Source organism: Neovison vison, chromosome 3 (assembly GCF_020171115.1).
Source record: "Neovison vison isolate M4711 chromosome 3, ASM_NN_V1, whole genome shotgun sequence".
In the NCBI taxonomy this organism is placed as follows: domain Eukaryota; kingdom Metazoa; phylum Chordata; class Mammalia; order Carnivora; family Mustelidae; genus Neogale; species Neogale vison.
Window position 1 is genome coordinate 197,606,479 of NC_058093.1, and position 16,402 is coordinate 197,622,880.

The 16,402-nt window shown below is 40.7% G+C and overlaps 1 protein-coding gene across 7 annotated transcripts in view; it reads right to left on the reverse strand.

Annotated features, from left to right (window-relative positions):
* MPHOSPH9 (M-phase phosphoprotein 9) overlaps positions 1-16,402 on the reverse strand; it is a 65,596-nt gene that overhangs the window by 22,986 nt on the left and 26,208 nt on the right. For 6 of the 7 annotated variants that reach the window (XM_044243479.1, XM_044243478.1, XM_044243476.1 and 3 more), the window contains 2 exons: positions 14,412-14,499; positions 11,472-11,687 (listed from right to left, as the gene is read on the reverse strand). In XM_044243479.1, coding sequence (XP_044099414.1) covers positions 11,472-11,687; positions 14,412-14,499 — 304 coding nt within the window. The remainder of the gene's footprint in view (positions 1-11,471; positions 11,688-14,411; positions 14,500-16,402) is intronic. The other variant, XM_044243481.1, reaches the window with a different exon arrangement.

The window sequence follows — 16,402 nt, forward strand, 5'->3', positions numbered from 1 at the left end:
ATATCTTAATCAGTGTTCTATTCATAATAAAATAAGACCAGAAACCAATGAAAAACTAGCAACTAAAGAACAAGAACAGCTCTTGCGGTGCCGGGTGGCTCATTGGGCTCTCTGCTGAGCAGGGAGCCTGCTTCCTTCTCTCTCTATGCCTGCCTCTCCGCCTATTTGTGATCTCTGTCAAATAAATAAATAAAATCTTTAAAAAAAAAAAGAAAGAAAGAAAAAAACTAAAAATGAGGGGCACCTGGGTGGTTCAGCTAGTTGGGCGACTGCCTTTGGTTCAGGTCATGATCCCGGAGTCCCAGGATCAAATCCTGCACCGGGCTCCCAGCTCCATGGGGAGTCTGCTTCTCCCTCTGACCTTCTCCCCTTCTCGTGTTCTCTCTCACTCTCTCTAATAAAGAAATAAAATCTTAAAAAAAAAAAAAACAAGAAACTAAAAATGAGAGAGAAAATAAATGTAATACTTAGACAAGGAGATAGAGAACAAAGAGGCCATGATGGAAACTAAAGGATACATGAATCTTAGAAAATCAACCCATGCAATACAACATTTACTGGCAAAAGTTCCAGCGAAAGAAAACAGAGAAGGCAGGAAGGAAATCAAGAGAGAAATAATATCAGCAAGTCTATAGGACTGAAGGACATTCATTCCCAAATTGGAAGAATCTGTGCCTCCGACAATGAATGAGAAAAGACCTGTTTCAAGGCACACTGCTATGGAATTTAAGGATACCAAGGATAAAAAAAAATGCTACCACTTCCAGAAGGAGCTTTGAACTCATACGGAACGAGAAGCGCATTTACAGACACAATGTGCAGTCCTTGATTGGAGTGTAAACTAAAAAGCAAAATCCAAAACATCTATAAAGGACATTATTTAGACAACTGGGTCAAGTTGAATATAGACTATATATTAGATAACTAGCATTACATCAAAATTAAATTCTCCGAGTGAGAGAACTGTGTTGAGATTATGCAGGAGAATGCCCTTATTCTCAGGAGACACCTGTTGGAGTATTCAGGAGTGAAATCTCACAGTGTCTGTAATTGACTCCCAAATTGTTCAGCATAAGGAAAAAAGCCTACAATGCTGTGAAGACATAAAGCAAATGTGATAAAATATTCACAACTGATGAACTAGACAAGGAATATACAGAGGTTTTCATCATACCATCTGTACAACTTTTCTGTAGACTTGAAGCTTTCAAAATAAGAAAGATGAGGGGAAAGGAGAAAACACAAAAGACAGGACTGGGATGGGGAAGAGAGGAAAAGAATCAATCATCAGGTATATTCTCAAGGCAGCAAAAAACAATGGAACAAAATGCTTAAAAATCTGATGGAAAGAAAATATACCCTAGAATTCTATACTCTTAGCCAAATGACATGTGAAGGACTTAAATATTCATCCATGATAATTACGGATAATGTTAAAAATTCAAGACATAGGGGCACCTGGCTGGCTCAGCTGGAAGAGCATACAACCAGGCACCCCGGCTTTGTTTTGAAGTAATCTTTTCACCCAAGGTGGGGCTTGAACTCATGACCCCGAGATCCAGAATCATGTGCTCCACCAACTGAGTCAGCCAGGAGCTCCAAACGCAGTTTTTGTTTTGTTTTGTTTTTAATGTGATAAGCCAACAGTAATATTTACATGAAACAAAATGGCAAAAAACTAACAATAAATCTTGGAACACTGCATGAAGAACTAATGGTGTATTGTATGGTGAATAACACAACACAATAAAAAATTTATTTTGATTTTAAAAAGTTTTTAAAAGATGAAAAACTGGTAAAAATAATTTTTAGAAGACAAAAAAGAAAGTTAAGGAAGCATTACACCAAAAATCTAAGCTCCTTATAAAATGCTAGTAACTAAGATGATGTAGTTTCCATCCAGGGACAAATAAACCAATGAAACAGACCAGGGAGCCTCAAAACAGACACATCCAAGAAAGAAACATAATATACAACAGAAGTGGCATTAAAAGTCAGTAGGGGGGCCGCTGGGTGGCTCAGTGGGTTAAAACCTCTGCCTTCGGCTCAGGTCATGATCCCAGGGTCCTGGGATCGAGCCCCACATCGGGCTTTTTGCTCAGCAGGGAGCCTGCTTCCTCCTCTCTCTCTGCCTGCCTCTCTGCCTGCTTGTGATTTCTATCTGTCAAATACATAAATAAAATCTTTAAAAAAAAAAAAAAAAAGTCAGTAGGGAAAAGATATTCTCTTAAAAAATGGTGCCATGAAGGGCGCTGCTGGCTCAATCAGTGAAGCACGTGGGCTCTCAATGTTGGGGTCATGAGTTCAGGCCCCCTGCTGGATGTAGAGATTGCTTAAAATAAATGAACTTTCTGAAAAAATGGTGCTGTAATACTCGGTAAATCATTTGAAAACAACAATCAAGTCCAATCCCTATCTCACACCACATATAAGAGGCAATCTGGGGTAGATTAAAGGTCTAAATATATGAAGAAAGGCTCTTAATTTAATGTAATTTCATATTTTATTTTATTTTTAAATATTTTATTTATTTATTTGACACAGAGAAAGAGAGAGCACAGCAGGGAGAGCACCTGGCAGAGGGCGAGGGAGAAGCAGGCTCCCCACGGAGCATGCAGCCCGATGTGAGGCTCGATCCCAGGACCCTGGGATCAAGACCTGACCTAAAGGCAGTCATTTAACCAACTGAGCCACCCAGGCATCCCAAAAGGCTGTATAATTTTAGAAGGCAATATACAAGTTAGTAATTTTCTGATCCTTAAGTAGGAAAAGATTTTGTAAACAAGACATAAAAAAGAGTTCCAAACCAGAAATGAAAAGACTGTATTTTGGACACTAAAATACAAAACTTGGGGGTGCCTGAGTGGCGCAGTCAGTTAAGCGTCTGCCTTCGGCTCCAGTCATGATCTCAGAGTCCTGGGATTAAGACTAAGTTCTGGCTCCCTGCTCAGCAGGAAGTCTGCCTCTTCCTCTCCTTCTGCCCCTCAACTCGTGCTCTCTCTTGTTTTCTCTCAAAAATAAATAAAAATCATGGGGCGCCTGGGTGGCTCAGTGGTTTAAGCCTCTGCCTTCGGCTCGGGTCATGATCTCAGGGTCCTGGGATCGAGCCCCACGTCGGGCTCTCTGCTCAGCGGGGAGCCTGCTTCCCCCTCTCTCTCTGCCTGCCTCTCTGCCTACTTGTGATCTCTCTCTGTCTATCAAATAAATGGATAAAATCTTTAAAAAAAAAAAATAAATAAATAAAAATCTTTAAAAAATAAAATACAGGGGCACCTGGGTGGCTCAGTGGGTTAAAGCCTCTGCCTTCGGCTCAGGTTGTGATCTCAGGGTCCTGGAATTGAGCCCCGCATCGGGCTCTCTGCTCAGCAGGAGCCTGCTTCCCTTTCTCTCTCTCTGCCTGCCTCTCTGCCTACTTGTGATCTCTGTCAAATAAATAAATAAATAAATAAATAAATCTTTTAAATAAAGAAATAAAATGCAAAGCTTCTACCCCATAAAAGGTAACATCAGGTGAAATGTGAGCCACAAGCCAAGGGAAAAGGACCGCAACACATATAAACCAACCATTTTGCATCCATCAGACTGGCAAAAATTAAGAAGTCTGACAACAGCAAGCATTGGAAACACTCTAGAAAATAAGACTTCTCATACATTACTGGTGGGAAAATGAACTAGTACAACCATTTCACAGAGCAGCTTAGCAACGTTTCATGAAGAGGACAGTGTGCACATTCTAAGTCCCAGCCACCGCACACAGATACACGCAGGTTCACGGGACAGTTTATCTCCAAAATCGCAGCAGCAATTTCTGTCCACACAAGGTCTTCTGGAACCTTGCCACACCCCATCAAGAAGTGGTATCTATTTCTTCTTCCCCTGAACCTGGGCAGGCCTTTGAGACTATTTAACAAATAGAAAGTGACAGAAATGATGCCAAAGGATTTCCAGGGCTGGGTCATAAAAGGCTACTGGCTGTCAGGACAATCTTCCAGGACGCTGGCGTGTGGCATTCCGTCGTCACGCTTCAGAGAAGCCCAACCAGCCCACGTAGAGGGATGCAGCCTTAGTTGACGGCCATCACCAACAACCGGCCACCAGCCTTTGAAAATCCAGCTGAGGTCCTGGATGTCGCAGAGCAGAGAGACAAGCTGTCCCCGCTATGGCCCGCCCAAGTTCCCAGACCACGTCCAGTTCGGGGTCACCTGTGTTGAGACTCTGGTTCCTAACCTGAGAGGCAGTTGCACAGGTCTGTGCAAGGAGACCTGATTAGGAATGCTCATGGCCCTGAGGCTCTTAAGAGCAAGAAAACGAAATTGGCAAGAGGGAAACAGGTAATTGTGGAAAATTCAGAGTGAGCGGAGGACAAACGAGCTAGTGCTAATGCATTTGCCTGAACAAATCTTAGCAACGAGAAAAGATTAGTAAATACAGGGGCCCCTGGGTGGCTCAGTGGGTTAAAGTCTCTGCCTTCAGCTCAGGTCATGATCTCAGGGTCCTCGGATGGAGCCCCGCATCTGGCTTTCTGCTCAGCAGGGAGCCTGCTTCCCCCTCTCTCTCTGCCTGCCTCTCTGCCTACTTGTGATCTCTGTCTGTCAAATAAATAAATCTTAAAAAAAAAAAAAAAAGATTAGTAAATACAGTGTGACAGCAATTGTAAAAAGCTCTACAATATGCCAAACAACACTGACTATGCACACTTGCACGTGTGAGACACCGACATGGGAAGACCAGTCACACCCAGGAGGGCGGGGTGAGCAGATATGGGTGCACGGGGCCTCGGCAGGGGGACTGCGACTGTATTATCTGTTGTATTTTAAATCTAAAGATGAGTGGTGGGTCCACACGTAATACTTTTCATATACCTAAAAAATTTCAAATATGTTTAAGTAAAAATGATTAAAAGCTGCATGTATCAACATGGTAAATCTCAAACACCAAGCTACAAAAAAACAGATTGCAGGAGGGGCACCTGGCTGGCTCATTGCTTAGAGCCTGGGACTCTTTATCTTGGGGTCATGAGTTTGAGCCCCATGTTGGGTGTGGAACCTACTTAAAAGAAAAAAAAAACAGGTTGCAGGAAGTTTATGGGGTACAACACGATTCATATCTTGTTTAAGGACACATCAAACCTTACTATATATTGTTTACAGAATACGTATGTGAAGCAAAAGTAGAAATGCATGGGGAAAACCAACGGTATATTCAAGAGAGCAGGTTTAGAAGAGAAAGGGTGAGAACAGAGTATTTCAATTGTATTTACAGACAGCTGGTATGTCGACGTTCTATATATTACTCTGTATTCTTTTCCCTATGCTTAAAATACTTGACATGATAAATGCAAAGGAAGACTGTGTAATCACTGGCAATATTAATATAATTTCAGCTCAAAACAACATTCCAACCATCCCGTGCTGCTTCCTGTTATTCCAACATAACTGCGGTGAACTTATAAATAATTAAAAATGATGGCATCCCACTAGCAAGGAATGTATCTAGTGCTAGATCTTCATTTCTAAATATCATTTTCCACCTAAGTGAACCAGCGCTCCAAGGGAAAATGACGGATTTAGGGCTGGGACTAGGAAAGTACAAGATGAGCCTGGACTATCTCACTGGATGAGAGTCGAAGGAAGACACAAACATGTCCAAAGGACACAGGAGTCAGCCCGCCTGACACTTACCCTACTGGCCAAAACTAGGACAGCGCAAGCATCAAAATGGTAACTGTAACAACAACAAAAAGAACTGTAACTCACTGAACAAAATACGAATTCATCAGCCCACACTAATATAAATAACAGAGCGGAGAGCTCCTCCTTGCAGTAAAATGCAGAAGGAGTAACAGAAGAACCACCATTTGGCAACCACAACAGTAATTACTTGTTTCGGGAAAGAATCCTCGGTGGATGCTAAAGCTAGTGGGTAAAAGTTTGATAAGAAAAAGGTGATTTACAAAGATTTTTTTTTAAGATTTTAAAGATTTTATTTTTAAAGATTTTATTTACTTGACAGAGATCACAAATAGGCAGAGAGGCAGGCAGAGAGAGAGGGGGAAGCAGGCTCCCCACTGAGTAGAGAGCCCGATGTGGGATTCGATCCCAGGACCCTGAGATCATAACTTGAGCTGAAGGCAGAGGCTTTAACCCACTGAGCCACCCAGGCGCCCGATTTACAAAGTCTTAAAATATCCCTTAATAGAGCCCTCCTACAGAGTTGGCGGGAATGCAAGCTGGTGCAGTCCCTATGGAAAAGCATGGAGGTTCCTTAAAGGGTTGAAAATAGAGCTACCCTACGACCCGGCAATTGCACTAGTGGGTATTTACACCAAAGATACAAATGTAGTGATCCGAAGGGGCACCAGCACCCCAATGTCCATAGCAGCCAAACGACGGAAAGAGCCCATATGTCCATCAGCAGATGAATGGATAAAGATGTGGTAGACACACACACACACACACACTCACACAATGGAATATTACCCAGTCATCAAAAACTGAAATCTTGAGGCACCTGAGTGGCTCACTCTTGAAGAGTCTGCCTTCAGCTCCCAGGGTCCTGGGATCGAGCCCTGTAAGGCTCCCTGCTCTGTGGGAAGCTTGCTTCTCCCTTTCCCGCTTCGCCTGCTTGTGTTCCCTCTCTCGCCATCTCTGTCTGCCAAATAAATAAAATCTTAAAAAAAAAAAATGAAATCTTGCCATCTGCAACGACGTAGATGGAACTAGAGGGTACTACGCTAAGCAAAATAAGTCAATCACAGAAAGACAATTATCATATGATCTCACTCCTATGTGGAATTCAAGAAACAAAACAGGATCATAGGGGAAGAGAGAAAAAAATAAAACAAGACAGAACCAGAGAGGAAGACAAACCATAAGAGACTCTTAATCCTAGGAAACAAACTGAGGGTTGCTGGAGAGAAGCGGGTAGGGGGATGGGGTAACTGGGTGACGGACATTAAGGAGGGCACATGATGTAACAAGCACTGGGTGTTATAGGAGACTGATGAATCACGGACCTCTGCCTCTGAAACCAGTAATGCATTTTATGTTAATCAATTAAATATAAATTAAAAAATAAAAATAAATAACCCAATTAAAAAATGAACAGAGGGCTTGAACAGACATTTCTCCAAAAATGATATACAAATACCTCTGAAACCAATAATACATTATATGCTAATTTTGTTACTTTATTTTATTAACATATAATGTATTATTTGTTTCAGGGGTACAGGTCTGTGATTCATCAGTCTTACAAAATTAACACTACTCACTATAGCACATAGCCTCCCCAATGTCCATCACACAACCACCCCACCCCTCCCCACCCCTCCACTCCAGCAACCCTGTTTGTTTCCTGATATTAAAAGTCTTTACGGTTTGTCTCCCTGTCTTGTTTCATCCTTTTACATTTTTTCCTCTCTTCCCCCATGATCCTCTGCCTTGTTTCTCAAATTCCACCTATCAGCGAGATCATATGATAATTGTCTTTCTCTGGTTGACTTATTTTGCTTAGCATAATACCCTCTAGTTCCAGGACATTGCAAATGCAAGATTTCATATTTTGATGGCTGCATAGTATTCCATTACACACACACACACACACACACACACACACCCCACATACGCTTTATCCATTCATCTGCCAATGGACATCTAGGCTCTTTCCATAGTGTAGCTATTGTGGACATTTAAATACTAATTACTTTAAATTAAAAAATGTTTAAATATATATATATATATCTCCATCCCCTAATCGTTATTAATTCTAAATGTGGAGATAGAACTTTACAGTGGAGATACCTGGCAAACACCACCTTAACCAAGAGATCACAATTAATACCACAAATCTAACATGTGCCTCCTGATAAGATGTGCTAAGAAGGGCTCAGCTTGGGGCGCCTGGGTGGCTCAGTGGGTTAAGCCTCTGCCTTCGGCTTAGGTCATGATCTCAGGGTCCTGGGATTGAGCTCCACATTGGGCTCTCCGCTCAGCGGGGAGCCTGCTTCCCCCTCTTTCTCTGCCTACTTGTGATCTCTCTCTCTCTGTCAAATAAATAAATAAAATCTCTTTAAAAATAAATAAATAAAAAAGAAGGGCCCAGCTTCCTTTTGCAGTATTCTTGCACATTCGTTCTAACAACCTGAATCTAATTGTGCAAAACACAAACCCAAACTGAAGAATATTCTATAGCAGTGCTGTCCAACAGAACTTTCTGCAACACTGGAAGTTTTCTATCCTAACTCCCCAGGAGGGCAGCCACAACCACATGGAACCAACAAAAGAATGATAAAGCACATATTGTTAAATGTTAAGGCTGTGAATCAAGAGGTGCCTGGGTGGCTCAGTCAGTTAAGCATCTAACTTCGGCTCAGGTCGTGATCATACGGTCCTGGGATAGAGCCCAGCAGCAGGCTCCCTCCCCACTTAGCCAGGAGTCTGCTTGTCCCTCTTCCTCTGCTTCTCTCCCCACTCATGCTCTCTCTCAAATAAATAAAATCTTAAAAAAAAAAAAAAAGAAGAAGAAGAAGAAGAAGAAAGAAAGAAAGAAAAACACTTAAAGACTTGAAATGAAAGGTATATGATGGGGCACCTGGATGGCTCAGTTGATTAAGGCTCTACCTTTGGCTCAGGTCATGATCTCATGGCCAGGGAATCAAGTCCCACATCCGGTTCTCTGCACAGAAAGCAGTGTGTTTCTCCCTCTCCCTCTGCTGTTCCTCCCAGTTTGTGCTTTCTTTCCTTCTCTCACTCTTCTGTCTCAAATAAGTAAATAAAATCTCACACACAAAAAAGGGGGGCGGTGCCTGGCTGGCTCAGTCATTAAGCATCTGTCTTCTGCTCAGGTCATGATCGTAGGGTCCTGGGATTGAGCCCCACATCAGGCTCCCTGCTCAGCAGGAAGCCTGCTTCTCCCTCTCCCACTCCCCCTGCTTATGTTCCCTCTCTCGCTGTGTCTCTCTCTGCCAAATAAATAAAACCTTTATTTTTTTTTTTTTAAAAAAAGGTATATGGAAAAATTTTATACCATTTTTGCAACTTTCTATAATTCTGGTATTATGTCAAAATAAACATACAAGGGACTCCTGGGTGGCTCAGTCAGTTAAGAATGTGACTCCTCAGGTCATGATCTCAGGGTCTTAGGATGCAGCCCGGCATCAGGCTCCTCACTCAGCAGGAAGTCTGCTTAGTCCCTCTGCCCCTCACCCTGCTTGTTCTCACTCTCTCTCAAATAAATAAAATCTTAAAAAAAAAAAAAAAAAAGAAGTCTGAAAAATCGGACTACATCAGGTATTCACACACAAAAACTACACTATTAGTACACATGAACGAGAACGAGAACAGTAATAATGAACACCTGGTGAAATTCTAGTGAAATATGACATACTGAAGAGAGTATTTATATCCACTGTCTCCTGAAACTTTATGACAGTAAGAAAACAAAAAAACCCCATAAGCCTTGTTGATATGATATGCTGAAAATGGTACTTTACATTTGTGGCTTTCCTCCCAATATCCCGTAACTACAGTCTAAGCATGAGAAAAACAACAGACAAATCCCAAGGACATCCAACAAAATCCCCGATCAGTCCTCCTTAAAACTGTCCAGGTCATCAAAAACAAGGAAAGTGTGAGAAACTCTTCATAGCCAAAAAGGGCTTAAGGAGACAAGATACCTAAAGGATACAGGATCCGGGAACAGAAGGACATTAGTTAAAAACAAAGGAAATCTAAATAAACTATAGAATTTATTTAATAACTATATATCAATATTGCTTCATTAATTATTGCAAACATGCCATCCTAACATAAGACATTAACAACAGGTGGACTGTGCAGGGTATGTGGGAACACTGCACTATGTCCTCAATTTTTCTGTAAATCCAAAACTGCTCTAAAAAATAAAGTGCTTTTTTTAAAAGTGTGACACCAATGTTTTCAGATAGAGAAGTCTTCGTAATTCATCTCCCATGTATTCTTTTTCTCAGGAGATATACTCTAGCAAAACAAAGAATTAAACCAAGAAAGAAGACACAGGATGCACACAAGGGATCCATGGGGCGCCTGAGTGGTGCAGTCGGCTGAGCGCACAACTCTTCATTTTGACTCAGGTCATGATCTCAGAGTCTTGGGGTCACATCACTCATCTTCAGGCTCTGAACTCAGCGCACAGTCTGCTTGTCCTTCTCTCTGCCCCTGCCCCCACTCCCTCCCTCTCTAAAATAAATAAATAAAAATGATAAAAAAGAGATCCAATATAGGAAACAAGCAAAGACCATCCCCAGGATGATGGTGAAGTCAAGTCCTAGACATCTGTGTATCTGACCTCAAGAGCAACCAGCTCATAATGATGCAAAAGTAGATGCAGGTGGAAGGAAGTACTAAACACAGGATAGTAAGCAGGTTATAAAAAAGGCAATTATCAATTCCAGGAAAAATATTAAGTTGTTAGAGAAAGGAAACATAGTCACTGGACACTGCAGCTTAGCTCTGAAGAATAGCTACACAGACAATAAGAAATACTGAAAACTGATTTAACGGGAAATGATAACCCAACTTGTTTCAAATCTAAGACTTCACTCAATAGAAATCACACCATGACTTTATTTACTATTACTTACTACTAAAAAAGAAATGTGCCCATTAAAATATAACACCATGGTGTAAAGATGTATACCGATTTCTCGGAGTTGTTAAAATGTAAAAGAATAGCTTCTTAGAATGAATTTAATACATTAATCACATTGAAAGGAGAGAAAGAAGTGTTCACATTGAGAGCAAATGGTGGGGGCGCCTGGGTGGCTCAGTGGGTTAAGCCGCTGCCTTCGGCTCAGGTCATGATCTCAGGGTCCTGGGATCGAGTCCCGCATCGGGCTCTCTGCTCAGCGGGGAGCCTGCTTCCCTCTCTCTCTCTCTGCCTGCCTCTCTGTCTACTTGTGATTTCTCTCTGTCAAATAAATAAATAAAATCTTTAAAAAAAAAAAAAAGAAAAGAAAGAAAAAAAAAGAAAATTCAGCGCTGAAATACATTCAGAGTTTTTCATGTAGCATGACGAAGGATATCAAGAAAAACCTGAGGGAAAAATATACAACCCCAAACCCGATGCAGTCTCAAGATGATACAAAACCAAATTTTAAATGACGTTACAGCAAAGTGAAAATGTTCAATCAAACCCATTCTAATCTGGTTCAATTTACCCATCCAGCCACACAGATGTTGATTTAAGATAGCTCAAAAGTTGACCCGCTAGAGGCAGAAAGGCTTGGGAGTGACACCAAGCTCTAAAAGCTGACTTCCTGCTTCAAGATAAGACCCAACTGACTCCATTAGGAGGGTATATATTTGCAGCTACAGCAAAGTTATATAAAACAAAAATAAAGGTGGGAAAAGTCAAAATTGCCTGTAAGAGTCTAACATCTAAAATTACTTTTCGCCTCCCCTGTCATTAGTTTCCAATTATTTGTCACTTACATCTTGAAACATTTTGTTTTCTTGTTTCAGTCTCGCTTCCTTATCATCTGAGAGTTTGTAAGCATTCTCAAATGCTTCTTCTAAATCCTGCAGACGAGATTTTAGCCGAATGATGGTATTATCTTTTTCTTTATTACTTATTCTCATTTCCTCAATCCGTTCCTGCAAAATTTTGGAAGCACTGCTGGCTGCATTGAAGCGTTCTCTAAAATCACTCTACAAAATAACAACAAAAATAACAAAAAATTTTAATTAAAAAAAACAGATGTTTCAACAGTACTTAACAAATTGTGGGCATTAAACTGTAAAAAAATAATAATAAAATAAACCTAGGGATGCCTGGGTGGCTCAGTGAGTTAAGCCGCTGCCTTCTGCTCAGGTCATGATCCCAGGGTCCTGGGATGGAGTCCTGCATCAGGATCCTTGCTCAGTGGGGAGCCCGCTCTCTCTGCCTCTGCCTGCCTCTCTGCCTGCTTGTGCACGCTCTCTCTCTCTCTGACAAATAAATAAATAAAATCTTTTTTTAAATAAATAAGTAAAGAAATACAATAAATACAATAAAACCTACAAATGGGAACCACAAATTTAATATTTTGTTATGTCTTGGGATGGAGACGAAAAAAGATTACTCTACTAAAATAACAGCTTCAGGGGCTCCTGGCTGGCTCAGGCACTAGGCATGCAACTTTTGATCTTGGGGTTTTATGTTCGAGCCCCACACTGGGTATAGAGTTTACTTAAAAATAAAATCTTTAAAATAAATAAGATTTTTAGGGGTGCCGGGTGGCTCAGTCAGTTAAGTGTCTGCCTCCAGCTCAGGTCATGACCCCAGGGTTCTGGGATGGAGCCCCACATAGGGCTCCTTGCTCAGCAGGGAGCCTGCTTCTCCCTCTCTCTACCTGCTGTTCTGCCTACTTGTGCTGACTCTCTGTCAAATAAATAAATAAAATAAAATAAAATAACAACAAATCAATCAATATATACACATTTTTAAACCAGCTTCATGAGATTATCATCAAGTATAGACACAAAACCACTGTCTGAGACACTGTGGTGCTGGGCTCATCTATAGGTCACTTTAATGAAAAAAATAACCATGGCTATCAGGAGAATGATTCTGAAACCATACCTAGAATCTGTTGCCCCACATTAATATTTAGAGAATAATAAAGCTTTTATTACCCTATTCTCTCACTTACTAGGAAAATATGAGAGAAAATTCAAAATACATCTGTTAGTATTCATTCAGTATTTTAAACATTCACTAGGTGCCAGGCAATACAGTGCCAGAAATATAAGATTAGCAAGAAACACAAGTCCCCGACCTCAAGAAGCTTTCAGGTTAGGAGACAAAGACAACTAAAAACACATCAAAGGAAGGCAAAGAAACAGTGCACAGAACATAACTGGCATCTTCCATAAATGTTACTTATAAGGTTACATGCAGAAGAATAAAACTTGGTAATGCACGAAAAAAAAATTTTTAAGTTTATCATTCCATTTATACACCCAAGGAAATTAAAAAACTAAGTCCAGGGGTGCCTGGGTGGTACAGTGGCTAAGCATCTGCCTTCAGCTCAAGTCGTGATCCCAGAATCCTGGGACCGAGCCCCAGATTGGGCCCCCTGATTGGTGGGAAGCCTGCTTCTCCCCTTCTCACTCCCCCTGCTTGTGTTCCCTCTTTCGCTGTCTCTCTGTCAAATAAATTAAATCTTTAAAAGTAAAAAAATAGAAAATAAAAAAATAAAAATGAAGTCTACATAACCTCTTGTACACAACCATTCATAGCACTGTCATTCATCATGCCCAGAACATGAAAACCAAACACCTATCCCCGGATGAATAGATAAACACGGTCTATCCCCACAACAGAATGCTACTTAGCCACAAAAAATAGTGAAATACTGATTCATGCTACAACATGGATAAACCTTGAAAATATCACACCAAATGAAAGAAGCCAGACACAAAAGGTTATATATATGATTCCATTCACATGAATGTCCAGAAGAGGCAAATCCTAAGAACAGAAAGTAGAGTAGTGATTGCCAGGGGTTGGGGAGAAGGAGTTTTGGAGTCAGGAGGAGGGAAAGGCTGATGATTAAGGGGTTCAGGGTTTCCTTAAGTGAGAAAATATTCTAAAACTAAGTGTGGGGGATGGTTGCGCAAGTTTGTAAATATACTAAAAACCACAGAATTATACATTTCCGAAGAGTTTTATGATATATAAATTAATATTCCAATAAAAAGAATTTTTAAGTGTCAAAGTAGGGGCGCCTGGATGGCTCAAATAGTTCAGCTTCTGCCTTTGGCTCAGGTCATGATCTCCAAGTCCTGGGATCGAGCCCTGTGTCGAGCTCCCAGCTCAGGGGGGATCCTGCTTCTTCCTCACCCTCTGCCTGCTGCTGCTCCCCCTGCTTGTGCTCTGTCTCTCTCAAATGAACAAATAAAATCTTTTTTATTTTTATTTATTTATTTTTTTTTTAAAGATTTTATTTATTTATTTGACAGACAGAGATCACAGGTAGGCAGAGAAGCAGGCAGATAGAGAGGAAGGGAAGCAGGCCCCCTGCTGAGCAGAGAGCCCGATGTGGGACTCGATCCCAGGACCCTGAGATCATGACCTGAGCCGAAGGCAGCGGCTTAACCCACTGAGCCACCCAGGCGCCCCAAATAAAATCTTTTAAAAAAAAAAAACAAATAAATAAAGTGTAAAAGTTTATCCTATCATATGACGCCAACAGCATTCAAAATATAAACAATAAGACATCCTAACAACAACAAAGAAAGCATATAGCCAATGTTTTCATAAAACTATTTGTCTCTAACGTTCAGTTAACAAAAAGGTTTAAGTTTTTAACATTAAGTTTATGTTTTTAACATTAACATTAACATTTTTAACATTAACATTAAGCCACTAAACAACAAAAGAGTACTTACGACTTCTATTTCCAGTAAGTTATTCTTATTTTCAAGTGTTCTCACACGACTGGTAGCTTCATTCAGAGCATTATCTAAATGGCCACATCTAAAAACCATAAATTGAAACAAAAAAATTACAAGATAAAATCCTTTCCCTTCCAAGTATTCTATGAATCTCGTTCTCTAATATGTCACATAAATTCTCCAATGATAGTGAACATTAAGGATGCCATTTTAATAAATACACCCCAATAAATTTGATGATACTCTTTTCCAAAGAAAGTAACAACAGAAAAGACCCCTAATACAGTTAAGTGAAAAAAGTAAAATATGAACAGACATTTGTACACCTATGTTCACAACAGCAAAACACACGCAAGTCAGAAGATGGAAGCAACCCAAGTGTCCAGAGGATGAATGGATAAACAAAGTGTGATCTATCCATCCAATGGAGTAGTATTCAGTCTTAAAAAGGATGAAAATCTAGGGGCAACTGGGTGGCTCAGTTGGTTAAGCATCAGACTTTTAATTTCGGCTCAGGTCATGATCTCAGGTTGGTGAGATCAAGCCTCTCATCGGGCTCTACCCTGGGCGCAGAGGCAGCTTGAGATTCTCTCTCTCCCTCTTTAAAAAAAAAAACAAAAAAGGAAATTCTAACACCTGCTATAACATGGATGAACCCTAAGGGCATTATCTAAGTGAAATAGGCCAGACACAAAAGGACAAGTACGATTCCACTTATACGAGGTCCCCAAGCTCATATGAGGCGTCAAATTCATAGACAAAAAGTAGGATGCTGGGGCGCCTGGGTGGCTCAGTGGGTTAAGCCTCTGCCTTTGGCTCAGGTCAGGATCTCAGGGTTCTGGGATCAAGCCCCGCATCGGGCGCTCTGCTCATCGGGGAGCCTGCTTCCCCATCTCTCTCTGCCTGCCTCTCTGCCTACTTATGATCTCTCTCTGTCAAATAAATAAATAAAATCTTAAAAAAAAAAAAAAAAAGTAGGATGCTGGGTGCCAAAGGCTGGGGGGCAGGGAATGGAGGAGTGTTGCTTAATGGGGACAGGGTCAGGTTTGCAAGATGAAAAAGTTATTGCGCCGCCTGGGTGACAGTCAGGGTCTGCCTTTGGCTCAGGTCATGATCCCAGGGACCTGGAATCAAGCCCCACGTCATGCTCGCTGCTCAGAGGGAAGCCTGCTTCTCCCACTCCCTCTGCCTGCTACTTCCCCTACTTGTGCCCATTCTCTGTCAAATAAGTAAATAAAATTCTTTTAAAAAATTATATTTAAAAATACAGGATAAAGAATGCATAAAATTGCTTGATCTTTGTTATGAAAAAAACCTATAGGGGCTCCTAGGTGGCTCAGTTGATAAGCGTCTGCCTTCAGCTCGGGTCATGATCCCAGCATCCTAAGATGGAGCCATACACTGGGCTCCCTGCTCAGTGGGAAGCCTGCTTCTCCCTCTCCCACTCCCCCTGCTTGTGTTGCCTTTCTCACTGCATCTTTCTCTCTCTGTCAAATAAATAAAATCTTATTTATTTATTTATTTATTTATACATATATATATATATACATATATATATACATATATATTATATATATATATATACATATCCGTGCACTATGATTTCTAGGATATAAAACTTAAGTTTGGAATGTAACCGCAGTGCTCGCTTCGGCAGCACATATACTAAAATTGGAATGTAACCGCAGAGGTTGGGTAGGGAGAACTCTCATGTTACATCCCTCTGTATTTTTCCAAATTATCCTGGATCTATTATTCTTATAATTAAAGACCTTCCTAAAGTAAATCATCACAGAACCTCGAAATCACAAAATACACAGAAGAATTCCATTATCATTTTGACTCGGTGTTAATGAACTGTGAATAAAAACTATTATCTATATGACACTGATTATAAGCCAAATCTATGTTAAGCACTTTACATTCGCCCTCACAATCCTATGAGTGAGGACTGCTATCATTACCATTTTACAGATGAGAAAACA